At 44.3% G+C, this 17,350-nt stretch overlaps 1 protein-coding gene across 10 annotated transcripts in view; it reads left to right on the forward strand.

The window, feature by feature from the left end:
- Positions 1 to 12,232, forward strand: part of fgfr2 (fibroblast growth factor receptor 2) — a 57,323-nt gene extending 45,091 nt beyond the window's left edge. For 7 of the 10 annotated variants that reach the window (XM_080036941.1, XM_080036944.1, XM_080036940.1 and 4 more), the window contains 8 exons: positions 475 to 602; positions 1,751 to 1,861; positions 2,537 to 2,727; positions 3,591 to 3,713; positions 5,048 to 5,118; positions 8,159 to 8,296; positions 9,298 to 9,403; positions 10,956 to 12,232. In XM_080036941.1, the coding sequence (XP_079893067.1) occupies positions 475 to 602; positions 1,751 to 1,861; positions 2,537 to 2,727; positions 3,591 to 3,713; positions 5,048 to 5,118; positions 8,159 to 8,296; positions 9,298 to 9,403; positions 10,956 to 11,120 (1,033 nt within the window). In that variant the 3' untranslated portion in view covers positions 11,121 to 12,232. The remainder of the gene's footprint in view (positions 1 to 474; positions 603 to 1,750; positions 1,862 to 2,536; positions 2,728 to 3,590; positions 3,714 to 5,047; positions 5,119 to 8,158; positions 8,297 to 9,297; positions 9,404 to 10,955) is intronic. The other 3 variants (XM_080036947.1, XM_080036942.1, XM_080036946.1) reach the window with 1 other exon arrangement.
- Positions 12,233 to 17,350: the final 5,118 nt, after the last annotated feature.

Raw genomic sequence — 17,350 nt, forward strand, 5'->3', positions numbered from 1 at the left:
TGTGTAATGACTTGTAAAGAGTGTATATTGGAACATGCCAAGGCAAGGGTAAACAGTTTAGAAATGAGTGCCTCTCCCTGGCTTTATCAGGTGATTATCGTTGCCATGTCGGCCTTCCTACCTACTGCCCTGGCACGGGCTACAGTCACCACGCCAGTAAAGCACTCACACAGACACAATCTGATTGAAACAGAGTGAGAGCGATCTAGTAAAGAAACACACACACACACACACACACACACACACACACACACACACACACACACACACACACACACACACACACACACACACACACACACACACACATGCTGGAACTGGCTTGGTGCCTGGTTTCATTCCCTCTCTCTCTAGCTCTCACACTCTATTTATGCACAGGAGGTGAATCAATGCCACACAGTCATATCAGGTCGATTAGCTTTAGTTTGTGTTGTAACAGCTTCTTCTCTGTTCCCTTGTGTGCTTTCTGTTTAGATTGACCCTGGGCAAACCCCTAGGTGAAGGTTGCTTCGGCCAGGTTGTAATGGCAGAGGCTCTGGGCATAGAAAAGGACAAACCCAAGGAGCCCATTACTGTCGCCGTGAAGATGCTGAAAGGTAAGTGTAAGTATCTCCTGCCGCCGCACAACCACACACTGAAGTTATAATGGTAACAGTGACTTCAAAATCTGCAACACTGCTCCATTAGGGTCTTGTGGGCGGCTGTGGCGACGTGGGTAGGGCGGTCGTCCACTGGAGTGCAGGGTCGGTGGTTTGATCCCCCGCCTTCCCGCCACATGTCAAAGTGTCCCTGGGCAAGAAACTGAACCCTAAATTACTCCCGATGGTTAGCTTGCACCCTGCGTGGAAGCTGCTGCTATTGGTGTATGAATTTGTGTGTGACAGGGTGAATGTGTACAAAACAATGTAAAGCGCTTTGAGTCTGTGAAAAACAAACAGGGAAAATCCCTATATAAGTGGAGTCCATTTACCATTTACCATTTGTGGGCAACCTGAGTACATTTCATAGGTTTGTTTATGCTCCAGTAAGGGAGGGTTCAGCAAAGGTGCAAGGCAGAGCCCTGGGCTGTCATTATTATTGCTTATTGGTGGTTGCTGAGTGACGGCTAGGGAGAGACGGGTTGGGCAGGTAAGGGGTTAGGGGCGGTCACATACCTGACCCTTAGAGCAGCAGCTGGCTGCAGCTCAGTCAGCACTCACACAAAGAGGCAAGTCACACTGGCAGTTCTGCTATGATTAATGGAATCAGCAGGAAGGGCCACTGGGTTGCTTTTAGGGGCCAGTAAGGTCAGGTATACAGCAGTGGCTCAACCTTGACAATGGAAATCTTGCTCTTGAAAACCACTCCAGCCAGGTAAGGTTAATGGTGCAGAGGAATGCAGGCAATAGCGTTCGGATTGTCTGGATACCTCTTACTTGCTCAATCAGTCCCATGAAAAAGGAGCCAGATAATGAATCCAGATTGAACGTCTTTTAATTCCTCCCCCCTCCCTCCCTCCCTCCCTCCCCCCGGCACTGAAAGGATGCCTCTGTAGTCTGTCAGGAGCTTCCCTCATTGCCGTAATTTTAGCTCACATTGTCTGTCAGCCACACTTAATCAGAAGCACCTACAAAAGAGGGTGTTGTCTCACTGTACCGAGGCCTGAGTCAAGGGTTAAAGGGAAGACAGGAGGGAGAGGGTGTGTTTGTTTTGCTACACGTTTGCTTTGTGTTTTGTCAACCTGACAACCTCAAACTGTTTCTGTTTCTAGATGACGCCACGGAGAAGGACCTGTCTGACCTGGTGTCAGAGATGGAAATGATGAAGATGATCGGCAAACACAAGAACATCATTAATCTTTTGGGGGTGTGCACACAAGAAGGTGAGTTGGAGGGGAAACAACATCATACAATACTGCCTTAAGAAGGGACTAAGGGACTAAACTACACATGTTTTTGCAATACTCAATCGACTTACTTACTAAAATTGTATAATTTGTAGGTATAGCATTCAATGTGGGTTTTTGTTTCTAAGTTGCTGCAGAGACGGTTTAACTTTGTGTATAATGATGTAAAGGTTGCTGAACACTTCAAACAAATTGGTCAAATGTGTCGTCAGACGACATCAGACAGGTTGAAAGGTAGCTGAAAGCCATTTGAATGTCATAGGGAGAGGTTGGATATTAATTGAATGTGAAGAGTGGATAAAGCTGAGTACTCAAAGAAAGTTTTTTTTCTAACGGTATTTATGAAGGTCAGTGGAGCCATTCTTGTGTGCAAAAAAAATGCAAAGAATTAGTATGCAGTCGACTTGCAATCATGCCTCTTTTAAGACCTACAGTATATGCACACCTTTTCAGTCCTAGTGAAAAATGACAGAATTCCACATATTTTAACATCATCTCAGCTTTCCAGTCTTAACATACAAACGCCTCCTCTTAAAGTGCTGTATTCCATTAAAAAATTCACTCAGATTTTTGTTTAATTTCTCTCAAAGGGAATCATTCATTGTGACCTAGTTCAGAGGGTAATGTGGCTTTTCTTTTTCTATGATGCAGGCCCTCTGTATGTGATAGTGGAATACGCTTCCAAAGGCAACCTTAGGGAGTACCTGCGAGGCCGCCGGCCGCCCGGCATGGAATACTCCTATGACATCACCCGTGCCACAGACGAACAGCTTACTTTCAAAGATCTGGTCTCATGCACTTATCAGGTGGCACGGGGCATGGAGTATCTAGCATCACAGAAGGTAAGAGGGACACACACACACACACACACACACACACACACACACACACACACACACACACACACACACACACACACACACACACACACACACACACACACACACAATCTAATTTTCTCACATAAGCCCCCACCACCCCACTTTCCCCATAGCTGCTAGCTGCCTAGACAGATCTCCGTGCCAGAACACATTTGATTTGTTGTATCCAGGAAGGTTTTTTGCGTATGAAGCTTGTGCGTCACTGTGGGAATATTGTCTCCTAATAAAACACTCCTCTGACCCCCCCCTGCCCAATCCCCCTGCATTGTCTCCCTTTCCACCACAAAAGCCCCTCTGTGTAGAAGAATAGTGAGGATTTCACAATGGGGGTACGGCAACTTTGGCCAAACGCACACTCACGCTCCCTCTCACTGTTGGAATGTGACAGAGCATAGCCTACTGTCTCCAAAGCACGCATGCACACTCAAACACACACATACATACAGTACATAGACCCACACACACACACACACACATGTACATGCTTGCTCATGCGCGCCGATGCACAGCAACAACTCCAACGACCATATATGTGGCAAGGTATGCGAGGAATCTTTACTTATCCAGACATGTTCACGTCAGGGAACAATCATGGTGGCGTCATGTTCTGCAGCCAAGCGCAACCTCTGTTGCAGCAGGAGCTCACTGGATTATTACATGCGCAACATACATTTTTTTTTACCACCGTTTCTAAATTAAGTAAACACCTGTTTTCGGACTTGATTTATTTATGGAATTCCCCCGCCCCCCCATTTCTCCCACCCTGTTACATCCTCCCATATCCTCCCATCCCCCCTTTCATTTCTCACTCTCTCTTTCCACAGTGTATACACAGAGACCTGGCAGCCAGAAACGTCTTGGTCACGGAGAGCAACATCATGAAGATCGCCGACTTTGGCCTGGCCCGCGATGTCCATAACATCGACTACTATAAAAAGACCACCAATGTGAGTCACTCAACCTGTGTGCTCCTCCATACACATTGGAGGGGATGTGAGGGACTGGAATGTTCTTTTGAGAGGCGCAGTGTGAGATTAGTCCACCCGTCTCTCTCTCGCTCTCTCTCTCTCTCTCTCTCTCTCTCTCTCTCTCTTTTCTAATTCCCTCCCTTTCCCTCATCTTTCTATTGCGCCCTTTCCCTCGGCTGGTGTCTTGGCAGAAGGCGCAGGTTCCCAGGCAGCCTGTGAATGTAGTGCCTTCTGGAGACTCTGCCTTGTTTACCCCTCACTCTCTCTCTTGCTCCTTTAGTTCCATAGACACTTATACAATTAGCCCCGATTGAGAGACAGAGAGAGAGAGAGGGGGAAAGAGAGTGAGAGACAGACAGAGGGAGAGAAAGAGAAAGAGAGAGAGAGGAGCGGCTTAAACATAATTGACATCTCCATAGTGGCCCAGTGGTGTCTTTTATTTCCCACCGATAGAGCAGCATCGCCGGCACATCCTCATTTGGTATGCATGGCTGGCTTTTCATCGCATGCAAAATCGTGCTGAGAACTTGTTGACAACAAGAACAAGAACAAGAACAACATCAACAATGTCCGATCGCTGTGTCGATGGCAATGCAGATTAGGACAATGACAGCAGCGTCAATGATGATGGCTTACGTGATCCAGACAGAGCTATCATTGTGGTGCTATGTTTACTTTATTTCTGCCCCTACTGTCTGACTGGGACAATTTAAAGTTGCCTTATTTTTTTTAAATATCTGTCATATTACCCTGTGGAAATGTTGCTTTAGCTAGGTGCACAATAATAGTTTTTACATTATAAATGAATAGATACCAGGACTTACTTTTCTACACGTTTCAGATTTTGGTTGTAGTAAGCTTTTTTCTGCCCATTGAATAAATCTGTTTTATAAGCACTTTAGTGTGTTATCCCTCCATTTAGTAACCCAGAGTGTCTGATGAGATTATCCTTGATTATTCCTCTCCCGCACAGCAGACATTGACCAAGGTGGCCTTGCCGGGTCTATGCTTAGCTTCCCAGTCAGTGCTTTATTGGCGCACAGAGATAAACTCTTCCCTTTATCTGTGACTCCGTTTATCAGCTCTGTTGCTTTAACAATGTAAACGTTCCTCTGGGAAATCCTCATCCCAGACAGTTGCTCTATTGCGCGTGACTCCCCTGGCTGCTTCCACATATCGGCCTATTCCAGGAGTAATGAGATCTGCCAGCAGTGAATGGATACAAACACGCTTATCAGGGCCGGAGATGAATAAAAATCCAGGGCTTGTGTGTAGATGGTGTCTGACCTCTCAACCTGTGCGTGTGTCCTCAGGGTCGTCTCCCGGTAAAGTGGATGGCTCCAGAGGCGCTGTTCGACCGGGTCTACACACACCAGAGTGACGTGTAAGTATATGACCAACTGTTTCCCACAACCACAAATACATCGTAGAGATTGCTTTTAAAATGATCCGTGATGCAAGTTAGGGGTGGCCCCGAATAGTCGCCGATTTGATGATTCGATGGAAGGAGCCAAATTTGAAAATATCTCGTGTTCTTTTAATCAAATGTCCTTAGTGTGTGTGAATGGTAGGTTAAGATGCAATACAATAAATCCTTATGCCAAGTCAGAATTTCAAACTGTAATTGGGTGTTCCAGCCTCTTTGTCTGGTGTGGAAAAATGGAAGTCAATGTTGCAAATGAGAATATGGATCAATAAGCAGGAAAAAAACAAAAAGAAAACATGATGTATACTTTGTAAATTCTTAGACGGGGACACCCCTAATGCAAGTACAACTTTTGCTGCTGTTTATATGCTTTCACTTGGAACCCAAGTTGTCGGATTGAGAAGGGTTGTTTTTCTGGAATATTGGAGCAGGGGGGTGTGTGAGGTGTTTTTTGGTGCAGTGCTGGTGAGTGTTAGGTGGGGGTGGGCGCAAGCCTATAGGGGTCCAGGACTGGCCAGTCTGTGGCAAAAGTGAGGATTTCACGCTAGACTTGTAGCCAATGCCGTGTTACTAATCTGAGCGGCTTCAAAGGGCACTGGAAGGAGCCCACCAGCCCCCTCGCTCCTCCGGCTCGACACGGAAGTCTCCCCTCCTTTTGGGCCTCCACACATGCCTAACAACAATGCTAAATGCTAAGGCCCTACAATGAGGCCTTCCATCCCCTGTTCACTCCCATTGGGCAACACTTCAACATGTGGCTTACTGTTTATTTATTTATTTGTCATTAATTAATATATCATATATAAGTACTAATATATCAAATAGTAGCCTATATATGCATAATATAATCCCCACTCCCACCTCCTTCCGCCCCACCCTACTTATTTTCATTCATCTGGCATGTGAATTGCTGACCCATCTCTTGCCTGTCTCTTTTTTTTTTTTTTTTTTTAGTTCCAGATTCTAAAAACAGAACAAAGGGAAGAGCGTCCCTTCTCTTTTTTGCAGGGTTTGAGTCTCATGCGTTCTGACAGCGTTGTTTGAAGTTTCTGCTTCAGACTCTGGCAGCAGAAAAAAAAGTGTTTGTGGCAATTATATAAATGCCTTGCACGCTGACCCCTGGGAAAGTGGATTTTGTCTGCGTGTCTATGAGTCATACACCGGTAGCGCACTAAACACGGCGCTCATTCAGTTAAGCACTTGGATGGAGAATTCTCCTCCACTGTCCATGTTTGTGTGTGTGTACTTGCTTGCACATTTGTGTGTGTATGTGTGTGTGGGTGTGTGTGTGTGCGCGCACATGAATAATATGTGTGTGTTCGCATGATGCCCTTCATGTTCCATGGAGCAGCACCAGTCAATAATCTGGTGGAGTGAATAGTGGGGAGGGGTGCAGGCATGAAGTGGCTACTGTAGTCCTTTTCTAGCAGCAGCTCACTGCTAATTATGTTTCATCACTCACTTTTAGTAATTGGCTTTTTCACAAAGCGTACGCAGTGGAAGTTGGAGGGTGGTGGGCCTCACACTCAGACATCACCAGAAGCGTACGCGATCCATACATGACATCAGATTAAATGAATACATGAATTACAATGGAACTCTGCACTTGCTGGGCTGACAAATGGGCCTAGGAGACTGGACTCTGCCTGGCCTAGGTGAGACAGTATACTGGCCGGGCCTGGTTGATAAATTACAATCAAAATGAAGAGAAACAAATGCACTGCTTTAGATTTGGCTCCTTTAACCATGTTTAGAGACTTCATTTTTTCTATTTCGATCGGATCCACTGATGCATGTACACTTATTGACCGGTTTTCCGACATCTATATTCATGTTGCTTTCAGTCGATATCAGGAACTTGGGCAACAGAGAAGGTACAACCGAGACCTCTTGAGATATGAATGTAACGAGATGTGATTACAGCTCCAGAATATCAACCATGGTAATGCAGACTTTATATAAGCATCGTGACGTGAATTATGTAAATGTATGTAGTTGGCTGGAATACAGCAGGGCACTCTACAGTAGTAAGGCCGAATGGCAGGTGAGTTAAAAGTGGTCCGGTGGGGCATGCTGGTTTGCATGTTTATTTGGTGTGGTCAAGGTTGGCTGCAGGTGAACACGAGCCTGCACGGAGCAACAAGTTGACAAGCACGGAGAGACGGTTACAATGTAGCGCAGAATGGAGAGAGGCGATGTGTGTCAACAACAAGTGGAGAGTGATTGAACACAGTGATAGAGGAGAGAACAAAACCCAGGGTTGGTTGTGTAAACAGATGGAGTAACTGATAAAATGCCCAACCTGCCTGTCCCTGCCTATTTGCCTGGTTAGACCACTAACATGGCCTGTGGCTGCCTCAATGCATACACACACACACGTTGGTGTTGGCTGTGTTATAATAAAGCCTTTGTTTGGGGATGTGAATCGAGCATGCTGTCGGAGCGAAGAATGATTGATTTTTCGACACTGTAGCTCCACAGTCTCTAATATAAACATGCAGCGTGACAGTGATGGAAATCAGCGGCATGGGATCACTGCATACTGAAACGAGCGGGCACCAGGATGAGGAAGCAGTTAATGGTTAATAGTCAGCATCTCTGGACCTCTCCCTTTCCTCTTTTGTCCACTGTGGGTGGTCCACTGTTTGTTTTGGTGTGGTGTGATTGGACAATGCCAGCCTGTGTTGACCGGCCAACCCCGGGCACAAAAGCCATCATTGAGATCAGGCCCAGAGTGGCACTGCGAAAGCGGGTTTCGCACCACAAGCCACCGGACGGCAGAAAGGGGGCCATTGACACCACCGCAGTCACACTGTTGAAGGTTGTTGTTTCCAAACTTTTGGGAACAAGAAGTGACTCTTATGTAAATGATCGGGAGGTTAAAGAAAAGTGACATTGGGCATTGGGTTATTTAAAAAAGACTGGGAGCCCTTGACTACCATTCAAAGATACCACTGTTTCATTGTTGTTTTTGACTGTATCTTTTTTCTCTTATCAGCTGGTCATTCGGGGTGCTGATGTGGGAGATCTTCACCCTTGGGGGCTCCCCCTACCCCGGCATTCCAGTTGAAGAGCTGTTCAAGTTGCTCAAAGAGGGACATCGCATGGACAAGCCAGGCAACTGCACCAACGAGCTGTAAGAGTCCCGAGTTTTACTTTTTTCCTCCCAAACTTAACATCCTGCCCAACATCGCCATCACTGTAAATGCACACTAGATGTGACACCCACACACTAACTCAGTCCCAGCCTCCATCAGATCCATGACTCTAGGGCTCTGTGTCCACTCTGTCGGGCCTCCGCACAGCTGTGACTGGCTGCTATCAGTGTCCTCATTCACAATGAGTCCTCGGCAGTCAGCGGACAATGGCACAGCTCTGCTGCGGTGCCACTGTGGTGAGAGGGTTGATGGAGAACAGACACAATGGCAACACACACACACACACACACACACACACACACACACACACACACACACACACACACCACAGTGCACATTATGGTATTCAAAAAATCCCAAACGCTCGAAGGCATGTTTGTCGGCAGCAGGCTGTCAAAATGTTCTCCTTAAAAATGTCACATTTCCAAAAAGAGATGGTGTTTTGATTTATCATCTGGATATGGAGACACAGGCATAAATCATTTCAGCTGGCAAATGTTTAAACTTAAAGCTACAGTGCGTAACTTCCGTTGCCCCCATGAGGAATTTTGAGGGAATAACAACAACACTGTAAGCACATCTACATGATGTAATCCTCTGGTGATTTGATTTATACCTTCTGCTGTACGTCCAGGTTTTTTTTTTAGCAGTAGAATCACAACTGAAACATTTCTTCAGGGCTTATTGAAATATTTAAGGAGCTCTTGCGCCAGTGTCAGGGGGTGACACCAATTTGTAAACCCTGCCATACTGAGAAATACAAATAGATAGGCTTAATCGACTTTGTGTCAACTCGTTTGTCGATGGCTTGAATGTAACCGACATTCATTTATATGAAAAAGTTACGCACTGTAGCTAGCTTTAAAGACAAGGTAGACAGGTGACAAGTGGTAAAAAACTAATATTGCTTGCACCACTTCCCTGAATGTATGTTACATTTCCCTTTATACATTCTTCTCTTTGTTTTTTTCTCTCTCAGGTACATGATGATGAAAGACTGCTGGCATGCCATCTCATCTCACAGACCCACCTTCAAGCAGCTAGTAGAGGATCTGGATCGCATCCTGTCTCTAAACACCAACGAGGTGAGTGCTGCTCTTTGGAATGCTTCTCCACTCACTTTCTATTTACCGTAAGGTTCCTGGATTCAGGGTGGTCATCATAACTTGTGCTCCACTAACCTTATAATTTCCTGGCGAATATAGTGGTGCGCAATCTCATAACAAAAAAAATAGAATAATATAATACATTCCTTTCGCACAGTAACATGTTTCTCGGTCCAAACTAAATCACGTTTCGTTCCAGTGTACGTACAGGGCTAAGCACAACGTTGCTGAAAGCTTTAGGAGCATTAGCGAAACCGCGTTGCTGACACAAGGTCTAAATGGTGACCGAAAAAATCGATGCAGGCCCAACATGGCCGCCACGGCCCACTGAAGTTGCCCAATCATCACATGCATGCTTCGCTCCCCTACAACAGCCCGCATTACTTTCCATTCCCCTTTCCTGTCGTATGTGATATCCGCGCGCCGGCCTGAGAAGAGGCCGTCAATGGAAAGCTGTCAAGACTCGTCTGCTCTGGAGCTGGAACTTTGTGAATGTATGCCAGAAAAGCCCAACTTTTGGGTTTGAACTTTTGAAATGTAATAAAGCAACCTTTTTCTTGCCTTTTTTTCTTTCTCCCTCCCCCCTTTCCCTGCTGCCCCAAACCGCTGGCAGATGTGGAGGTCTTTAGTAATGTGAGCCTGCTCATGTCGAAGCTGGGAAAATGGAAGCCAGCGTTCATTTTCTCGAATAAAAAAAAAAACACAAGAACTTTTCCTCCTCACAACAAGTCCCAATAACAGCCATGAAAGACAAGCAGGGAGGGGGGGGATCCTTCCTCGGCTGACATGAAAAGACCAAAACAACTTTACGACGCTGGACCCAGTCAAACATTAATAACAGGATTTCTTTTGTGTTTTCATCTGCCTTCATCTTCCATTTGTTAGGGAAGGGGGTGAGCGTTGTGTTTTGCCAGCTTCTCCATTCTTTTCCCCCCACAGCCATCTTACAGTGTTTATATTGGGTGCTTCAGCATCACATGTCGGATTTGTTTGGACTGAACAATCACTTGAGTGATGTGAAGGAGATGCCGTAAACTCAGGGGCCGCTACACTTCTGCTTCGGTTCTTCGGATCAAAACGCATCCTCGTTTTTCCCCAACTTTCCAACCGCACGAAGGCATTCTGTGGCGTACTAAAAAAATCGCAACTAGGTCAAGACCAGCTATCTTCAAGCTCCGATGGATCAGCCAAGCCATCCAACATTTCAATTTATTACCTATTATTCTTGCAAAATATTTTCATACGGTATCCAGTTCGAGATTATTTTTTCTCGGCTCTGTTTCATAAATCCTTCAGGGTGATTTGGTATGGTTTAGATAAATATCATAATGAAGGTGATACTCCCCCCCACCCCCTACTCTGGAAAGTCCCTGTTCTTCTTGACTAGCGTTTAGCGCTACATGTGTGTTTGCTCTAGGTCTCTCAAAATTCTCACTCCTTTCGAAGTGGCGTCTTTTCCCCTTTTTCTCACATATGAGCTTGTGTCTTGAGTGTCAGTTATCTCACCTTATCTCTGCCTCTGTCTCTACAGGAGTATCTGGACCTGTGCGCCCCGGCAGAGCAGTATTCCCCCAGCTTCCCCGACACACGCAGCTCCTGCTCCTCCGGTGATGACTCCGTGTTTTCCCACGAACCCTTACCGGACGAGCCCTGCATCCCCAAGTACCAGCACGTCAATGGGAACGTGAAAACATGAGGCCTCCACACACATTCTTTCTTGCCCCAGCTCGAACCTGCCCCCCCATGTCTTACCCCTAGAATGTCCCCAGAAAACGTGTGGTACGAACTACCCCCCCACACACACATCAACCCCCTTCTGGTTCCCAGTGGACTAATGGACCCAGATGGGACCGGGCTGGTGGTAGCGCTGCTGAACACACATACACACTCATACTGCCATGCACACACACATACACACTTATATGCTCACAAGAGGTCTTAAAGGAGAGGACAGGGACCCTACAGAAGACGCTTTTTTCACAGACTAAATGAATTGGCGTTCCCCTGGGACCAACTTCCTCCTCCTCCTCCCTCCGTATAAACACACACAGACTTTTCCTTTTTGGTTCCCATGTTTGTACCCAGAGAAGGGTTTTGTTTTACAATCGACAACGTTACTTGTTCGGCGATCCCATTCCAGTGGCTGGCATTCCAAGACTGTTCTTTGCTCCTGGAGGAATGTATGGACCGTGAACTTCAGAAAAAGGAAAGAAAAAGAAAAACAAGGGACTAGAAGAGGTGGACCAATAGGAAAAAAGGACTAAGAGACAGAGCTTCAACTAACAAAACAGAGGAATAGAAGGAGAGCACATATAGGAAATGCTCCCCGGTTTATTTTGTAATATTGATGCATTTCTTTTTCAGTTCTCTTGATAAAAGCTTCCCAATTATTTTGGAGAGATAAAAAATTACACAGTATCATGTATAGTGCTGGGTATATTTGTAAATATATTCAAAAATGTATAAATATATATTATATATTTACAATGAATTTTTTTTTATGTATGGACTCCGAAATAACCCCAACCCTTATTGAGTCTGAGGCAGGTATGTTAACAGGTTATGTGTCCTATATTTCTCTTCACACACACAGACTCACACATGCAGACATGGACACACACAAACACCTGTCTTACTCTCACTCAGTAACACAGTTGAGTATTGGCTTTCAGGGACTGAGGTAGCATGTTAATTTATTGACTTATGTTTTTTTTTTCGTTTTTTTTTTTTTTTAGATGAATCAAAAAAAGTCTGGAATAAAGAACAAATACAATATGGCAGAAATGATGAAATTAATGATGCTGATAATACATAAATAATCCATTAAATGTATGGTAATTTAAAATGATCTTTCAGCAGTAACAGAAAAAAAAGCTATTTTAGTGGGGTTGAAAGATCCAGGTTTTGTAAGTTTTATATATGAATGTGAATATTAAGTTAAATTTAAAAAGAAAACTGTACATTTTATAGTCAGCTAATCCCTTTCTTATGTAGATGTTGATACCATTTCTATCCAGTTCCTTTGACTCTTTTTCTTAGCTTTGCTTTAGGAAAACGAGATTTGATTTCTGGATATTTATATATGATTGAAAGAACATGATTTTTTTTTTTTGGAACACCTACTAGCAATCCGCTCCCTCATTTAGACTAAATATAGACTCAAGAATTCACATGACAGAATTGAAAGCTGAAAAACAAAGTATTAAATCATTCAAGTGTTTTTTTGTCTTTTTCTACTGGACCAACTTTAAGATGTTCTTTTTGCAAGTGTTCATGCCACATTTGCGAAAATAAAAAGATGAACAAATAATATTCTTGTCCTAATCTCTTGACTTTTGCTGGCTGTTCAAAACGCTGCACTAAGTATGAAGTGGTGCTTCTTTTGCGGTGGAATGGCAGAGATACATTTCTGTCTTTGTTTTATTTTTCTAAGTTGGAAAGAATGTGTTATGATTAAACTGCACATTGCTCCCAGCTCAATTTCTTATTCTTAGCATCTGATCTGGGAGGAGACAGTTTAGCTGTCATTACTCGACAGTTTTGCTTGTCTGCTTTGATTCTGTATACGGTCTGAGGAGAAGGGATTTCCCACCAGGTCTGAAATGAATTCAGACAACCTGGACAAGACTGCAGGGGCTCAGTAATTGGATCAAGGATCTTTTTTTTATTTTTTTTATTTCAGAAGTGACGTCATTCTTTTTTTTCAACTGTCCTGACAAACCAATTCTTCATGTGAAACTGCTAAACTCAACACAAACACGGGGTAAACCTGATCAAGTTAGATGCGGAATGTATTCCAGTGGCCAATGCCATTTGGTTAATGAACAGAGACCTCGTCATTATCATGATAGTGTGTCTCTGTGTCTTGATCTGTCTGACGTTGTTCAAACACAGGGTCTTTGTTGACCTCAATGCAGGCTAATGGCAGCTCTGATTAGCTGATTGATTCTCCCTTTCTTTTTTTCTTATCGGAACAGATTTCATTTAACAGAGTGAGTAGTTGGTTTATCTGATTTGATGTAAGTTGATCAAAGTTGATATATTAGCGAGTGTGATTGACTGTGGCAGCCGTCGTTGATGTGGTCGTGTTTAGTAATGGTGGTTCAGTGGTGCAAGCATGCTCTCGAAACATAGGAAGACAATGATAGAGCCAGCAGATAGGTCCTGGCATTGAGGAGAGCTTGCGAATGCAACAGCTGCATTGATATAACTCACATCAGTTGTCATTATAATGGGTCGAGTAATAAGAATGAATAAATAAATAGAAAAAAAAACACATCTGCGGCCACGCTAGCAGCTCTGCAAGTCTTTAGACCTACCTCATGGGCCTATTATATATTTACCTAGGTAGCATGTGCTATAGGCTACATGTTTATGTCAGCATGCTCCCCCCCCCCCCTTCAACAACACTAGCATACTGATGCATCTTAAATGTAGGCCTATTATGATCATATATAAAAGTTCTGCACGAATAAGAAATTTAACCTGCTAGCTAGATGAAAAGTAAAGGCATCAGCAAAGTGGTTAGAATTAATTTACAAGAAGGGTGGTATCACATTTAAAGGCAAACCGTCAAATAGTTGTCAAGACATCTCAGTCAAAACCACAAGCACCCAGAGGAAGAATCAACAAAATCATTAGAATGGGCCTGCCCTACATACTGTGTTGCGGTATAACCACCATGAATGTCTAAACAGAATATTGAGGCAGTTTATTGAGTGGATGTTGAGACATTTCAGAAAGAGGTTTGACCTGCTGATGACACTAGACAAAAAGTGGATTGCAAGCGGGGTTCATGCTCTGGACATTATGTGATATCCATCCAATAGCTGTTGAGCTTTTTAAGTCCCCACCAAAGACGTGGACAAACAGACAGACATTACCAAGATGCTATGTTGAGAAACATAAATAAATAAGAGCATTTTGTGAAATAACTGATGAATGATGAACTGATGAAGATAGTAACACAAATACTGACAGTGTAAGTCAAACATGAATGCTTATAGAATATACACTGTCAACAGCATTACTAAAGCAACAATATGGCTTCTTGGCAAGTATGTGTATCTAAAAAAATTTTTTTTTTCTTTAACATAAATCTGAACCCCCTCTTTTTCCAGGTTTGAACTTGTTCTGAATAAACACAGCTCCAAGTCTTTTCCTCCGATAGACGTGTCTCCTCTTGTCTCCGGAACCTGAAAAGGGATTTGAGCGAACAGTCAGTCAGAAAACATTCCTCTTTTTCCATACAATAAGAAGGGGAGGGGGTGGGGGGAGAGTAGCTACAGGCCTGGAGGATGGGAGGGGGGGATTGGAAAGAAAGAGTGACAGGATAAACCACAGCATCATACACCCTCATTAAAAGGGGGGAAGCGGAGAGAGAGAAAGGCAGCCGGATATCCACACTTGGCTATTGCACACTTTTATCAAAACGCCTGTCTATTGTGCTGTAGGCTGATTGTACACACAGGCAAGGCGGGAAGCAGGGTGGGGAAAACTCCAGGGAGGCCAGAATAGAGGATTAGTGTGTTCCATGTTGACAAAGTGCCCTTCTGAGCTGCAAGGGCTCACATAGATGCGGGACAAATATCTGTGTATGTGTCTCACTTAAATGTGAGACAAATACACTCTATCTGATCTCAGCAATGTGACGCAATGGTTCCTAACTTTGCGCAAAGCTCTTTCAAGAGACACTTTATCAGTCCTGCTTACATACTGATGTGATAGAGAGGTAAATCAATGGATGGGTTACCTATGACCTCAGTCATCAGTCAGTGATCATGTGAAAGCAACTGATTTTAACAGATAATTCTCAGCCAAGCTTTAATTGTTGATATTTTTACTTTGCTATTTGCATCAATAAAACAATTTGTATTACAATGATAATGGTTATTGTTGTTGTATTTATTATCATTCGTAGTCATTATAGCATGCATTTAGATCGTAAACATTTAAAACCCCCCTATAAAAGTGAGCTGCACAGTTCCCTCACCCAATTAAATTTATATTGAAAATGATGAAACGCAAGTTTGAATAACGGTCAATAATCGGTCAATCTCAAAATGTATCCGTTTGTGAGCACCACTGGTCTGCTGTTATACATTTACTACAATGTCTGAAAGTAGTATTTTCCCCCACTGCCACAATTGCCCCGAGGGAGGGTGATACTTTCTTGCCCTCCACCCGATAAACACGACCCACCACGCTCAGCCAAAGCCCTAAATGAGTTTTTCATTTAGAAGGCTTTTTTACTCCATGGTTTCCTAATTCCCTCAAGATTAACCCAGTGACCTCTCAAATATTAGCTTTGACTAGACTTTAGGGTAGACGGGGCACCGTATAGCTGGAGGACACTTTTTGGTTTAGAAGTGTTACATTGGATCGAATGTGTGGGGACAAATGTCAGCTTTCTTTGCTCAAGACATTAGTTAGAACCTGCAGGGCCATCTGGCAGTGCGACAGATTGATGAATTGGCTTGACATTTTGGTGGTAAAAGTGATTTTTTTTTCTCATTCTGATCCCGGCTGTCTCTTCCTGTCCTCTTCGGCGTCCTCCCCTGCATCCCTCTCTAGTCGTAGTGGTATCCCTGTCTGTCCTCCCTTTCTCGCGTACAGCCATCTGGTGGGGCCTGGTGTGTTTGCACAAGGCTAGGTCCTCTGGAATGTCAACACCAGGCTTTGTGTGAAGCCAGAGGAGCCCACATTCACTGGGAGATAAGACCCTACCACCACCGACCCCCTAGCTCAAGAGGAGGGCTCAGAGGGTGGTGGGAGGCTGGGGTGGGCGTAGTTAGAGAGGGTGACTTAAAGTTTTACAAAGCTGCCGAAGTGACCACGATAACCCACGGCTTAATCCAGCGTGTTACTCTCTCTCCCCTCACCCAACTCCAGCTTTTGCCCTTACAAGTGAAAGTGTTACAAGGGAACCAAAAACCCCAGATTTCTAGGTTCAAGACATTTAAAAGCAAAGATTTCACTCAAACTCTTTGCCATTGACCAATAGGCGGGGTCAGAGAATGTGCCCGTCAAGGGCATCGCTCCTCAACCAACCATTTTGCGTTGAGTAGCAGATAATGGATGGTTCATCGCTAGGTCAGTGCTCATGAGAAGGAGGGGTCTACTTGTGTTTGATTAAGGGGCTTGCGAGGCGCTGTGTCTGGTTCTGCATGGAAGGATAAACAAGTCGAGTGGTGTGTTTGTGTGCGGAACTGTTGTGCGTGTGCGAGCGAGGATGTGTGTGTGTGTGTGTGTGTGTGTGTGTGTGTGTGTGTGTGTGTGTGTGTGTGAGAGAGAGAGAGTGTGTGCTTGGTTGCGCCTCATGGGATCTTCTAAACATTCACTGATGGCGCAATTGTGTCTGAGCAATTGTAATTCACAGATACCACTTCCAGTCTGTTTATATGCTGACTCTTGCTTATGCCTGGAGGTCTGAGGCAACAGCTCATGGAGTGTAATCAGTGGGAGAAAAAAAGAAGCGCTTAAACTTAAGTGTTTAGAGTGAAGATAGCAGCGTAGAACTCAAGAAACTCTGGGCAGAGTTTAGTCTGCTTTTGTTTGTCGACTTAGCCGGAGACAGGGGAATAATGTGCCCCATTAAATTGTGTTTAGTCGGATTTAAGTGGGTTAAATATTGCACACACTTGGGAATAGAGCTAGTGTTGATCCGACACACATAGTTTAGCATTGCAAAATTAACAAACTAAAGTGGTGGGGTTTGTTTCATTAGGCTAACGGCTCTATGGGTGTGTTCGTTAAAAAAGCTTAGTCATAAAGTTCCCTGCCCGGTTGATGCCAATCACAACACTCACCCCATCAGTCAGTCCTAATTCCCCCAGGTCTTGTCTCGCAGTGATGATGTCATGGGCGACTTTAAAAGCCATAAGTCCTGACGCATGCTAATGATGTCCTGCCAAGGTGTCAAACAAG

Source organism: Ammodytes marinus (genome assembly GCF_949987685.1).
Source record: "Ammodytes marinus genome assembly, chromosome: 11".
Taxonomy (NCBI): Eukaryota; Metazoa; Chordata; class Actinopteri; order Uranoscopiformes; family Ammodytidae; genus Ammodytes; species Ammodytes marinus.